The sequence below is a fragment of the Penaeus vannamei genome, chromosome 15, assembly GCF_042767895.1.
Source record: "Penaeus vannamei isolate JL-2024 chromosome 15, ASM4276789v1, whole genome shotgun sequence".
NCBI lineage: Eukaryota > Metazoa > Arthropoda > Malacostraca > Decapoda > Penaeidae > Penaeus > Penaeus vannamei.
The window spans coordinates 30,346,328-30,348,827 of record NC_091563.1 but is presented as its reverse complement, the minus strand read 5'-3'; the positions used below and the strand labels follow the sequence as shown (position 1 = coordinate 30,348,827).

General features: G+C 47.4%; 1 protein-coding gene across 1 annotated transcript in view; it reads left to right on the top strand.

The window, feature by feature from the left end:
- The window catches only part of LOC113825387 (DE-cadherin), a 263,829-nt gene that overhangs the window by 203,732 nt on the left and 57,597 nt on the right, over positions 1-2,500 (top strand). Inside the window, exon 13 of the mRNA XM_070130637.1 lies at positions 1,732-1,926. Coding sequence (XP_069986738.1) covers positions 1,732-1,926 — 195 coding nt within the window. The remainder of the gene's footprint in view (positions 1-1,731; positions 1,927-2,500) is intronic.

The window sequence follows — 2,500 nt, the reverse complement described above, 5'->3', positions numbered from 1 at the left end:
AGAACAAAAGGAATATAGTTAAAAAGGAATAGAAAGGAAAGAAATAAAAAGGAAGATCTTGCTTTGTTTATTTTTCTTATCATTACTTTCTCTACTTCATCTTCTGTTTATAGTTTTTATTTTTTTTCTATTGCTTCTCCTCCTCCCTCTCCTATTCCTCCTACTACTTTTCTTCCTCCCTTCGTCCCTTCCCTTTTCCTCCTCCTCCTCTTTCTCATCTTTCTCCTCTCCTTTCCTCTATCCTCCTCCTCCTCCTCCTCTGTCTCACTCTCTTCCTCCTCCTCTCTTGCCTCCTCCTCCTCCATGTCTTCCCTCCTTCTCCTCCTCCTCTTCCTTCTCTTCCTCCTCCTGTCTTCCTTCATTTCTTATTGCATTTTTTCCTCTTTCTCCTCCTCCTCCCTATTTCCCCCCTCCTTATATTTCTATCTTTTTTTCCTCCCTACTCCTTTAACAGATTTCCGCAAGGCTTGATATTTCAAGAAAAGTTACACAGCAAAGGAAACCGACTCGTCAAAAAAAAAAAAAAAAAAAAAAAAAGGAACACAGAAGGCCATTGTGCCTCGTATTAAACGGGAAGTGCAGCATTTTCGATCTTATGCCAAAGAGACGTGAGACCTAAAATCACTTGCGCAGTAGTACGGAGCGTAGAGGAGGGTGGAGGGGGGGTGGTGTAACTTGACCTGTTGATCAACTGTGGAAAATGTGGCAGAGAGATAGGACGGAAAGGGGGAAGGGAAAGAGGAAGGGAGACAAGGAGGGAAGTGAAGGTAGGAAGGGAAGAAGGGAGGGATATATTTATAGAGAGAGAGAGACAGGAGAAAGAAAGGGAGAGAGAGAGAGAGAGAGAGAGAGAGAGAGAAAGAAAGAGATAGATAGAGAGAGAGAGAGAGAGAGAGAGAGAGAGAGAGAGAGAGAAAGAGAAAGAGAGAGAGAGAGAGAGATAGATAGATAGATAGATAGATAGATAGATAGATAGATAGATAGATAGAGAGAGAGAGAGAGAGAGAGAGAGAATAAAGACATGAACGTCCTAAGGCAATGAAACAGATCTACTAGAATTAATGAATAAACAAGAAAATACTCGAAAAAACTGATCGAAGTGAGAAGTAAAAAAAAGAAGAAAAAAAAAAAATGTTTTTTATTCATCTTGTCATGTTCTTTGGTCCTTAGATATAGGTATGTATTCATTGTAAATGTCTCTGTTGCTATTAATGTTTATTTTTCCACCCACTGTTTTTAATATATACATACTGTACTACAGACAATATTTGCTGCTCTTAACATTAATATTCGCTTCTTTCTCCCTCCCCCCTCCTCTTTCCTTCCCGTCTTCCCTCCCTCAATCCCATTTTCCCTTTCTCTCCCTCCCTCCCTTTCTCCCCCTCTCTATCTTCTTCTCTCCCTCTCTCTTTCTCCTCTTTCTCTCTCTCTCTCTCTCTCATACTCTTCCTCTCTCCCCCCCTCTCTTCGTCTCTTCCTCCATCCTCCCTCTCTCTTCCTCCACCTCTCTCTCTCCCTCTCTCATTTCCTGTCTCCCCCTCTGCTTACCACCCACCTACCCACCCAACCCCCTTCCCTGCTCCCCCCTCCGTCCCCCCACCTAACTCACATCACCCTCCTCCTCACCCCACGCCCCTTCCCTCCCACCCGTTTCCCCCTTCCCTCCCTCCATTTCCCCCTCCCCCACCCCACATCTCCCCCTTCCCTCTCCCCCCGTTCCCCCTCCCTCAGAGATACGACCAGACCATCGCGACGGACCACAGACCGGGGACCTCCGTGATGCGCGTCGTGGCCCGAGACCGCGATATGGGAGATAACGCCCGTATCAGCTACACACTCCAGGGCCACCCCATGGACCTCTCCTACTTCTCGCTAGATAGCACCACCGGCGTCATCACACTCGAGAAGAAGATCGGGGATAGTATGGTGAGTGTGGGGGTGGGGGGAGAGGGGAGGGGACGGTGAGGGTGGGGAGGGGAGGGTGTGGGTGAGGGTGGGGAGGGGAGGGTGAGGGTGAGGGTGGGGGTGGGAGGGGGAGGGTGGGGGTGATTGTGATTGTGAGGGGGGTGAACAGGGAGGGCAGGATGAGGGGGTGAGAATGGAAATGATACGAAAAATGGTCATTCAGCAACAGAAAGAGAACAACAACAATAAAATATATGAATATATATGAATATTATGATGACTGCCTAGCTATCTACCTAACAAACTAACAAACATATACAATCAGGCAAACAAACAAAATGAATTACTGAGTGAATAAACGACTAATCCCCCTCTCTCTTCCTCTTTTTTTCTTTCTCTCTCTTAATTTTCTTCTTCTCTCTCTTTCTCTCTCTCTCTATCCCTCTTTCCCACCCCCCTTCCTCCCTCTCTTTCTATCCCTCCCTCCCTCCCGGTCTCTCTATCTCTCTCTCTCTCCCCCCTCCCCCCCTCTCTCTCTCTCCCTCCCTCCCTCCCTCTTTCCCTACCCCCCTCTCTCTCTCCCTCCCTCCCTCTC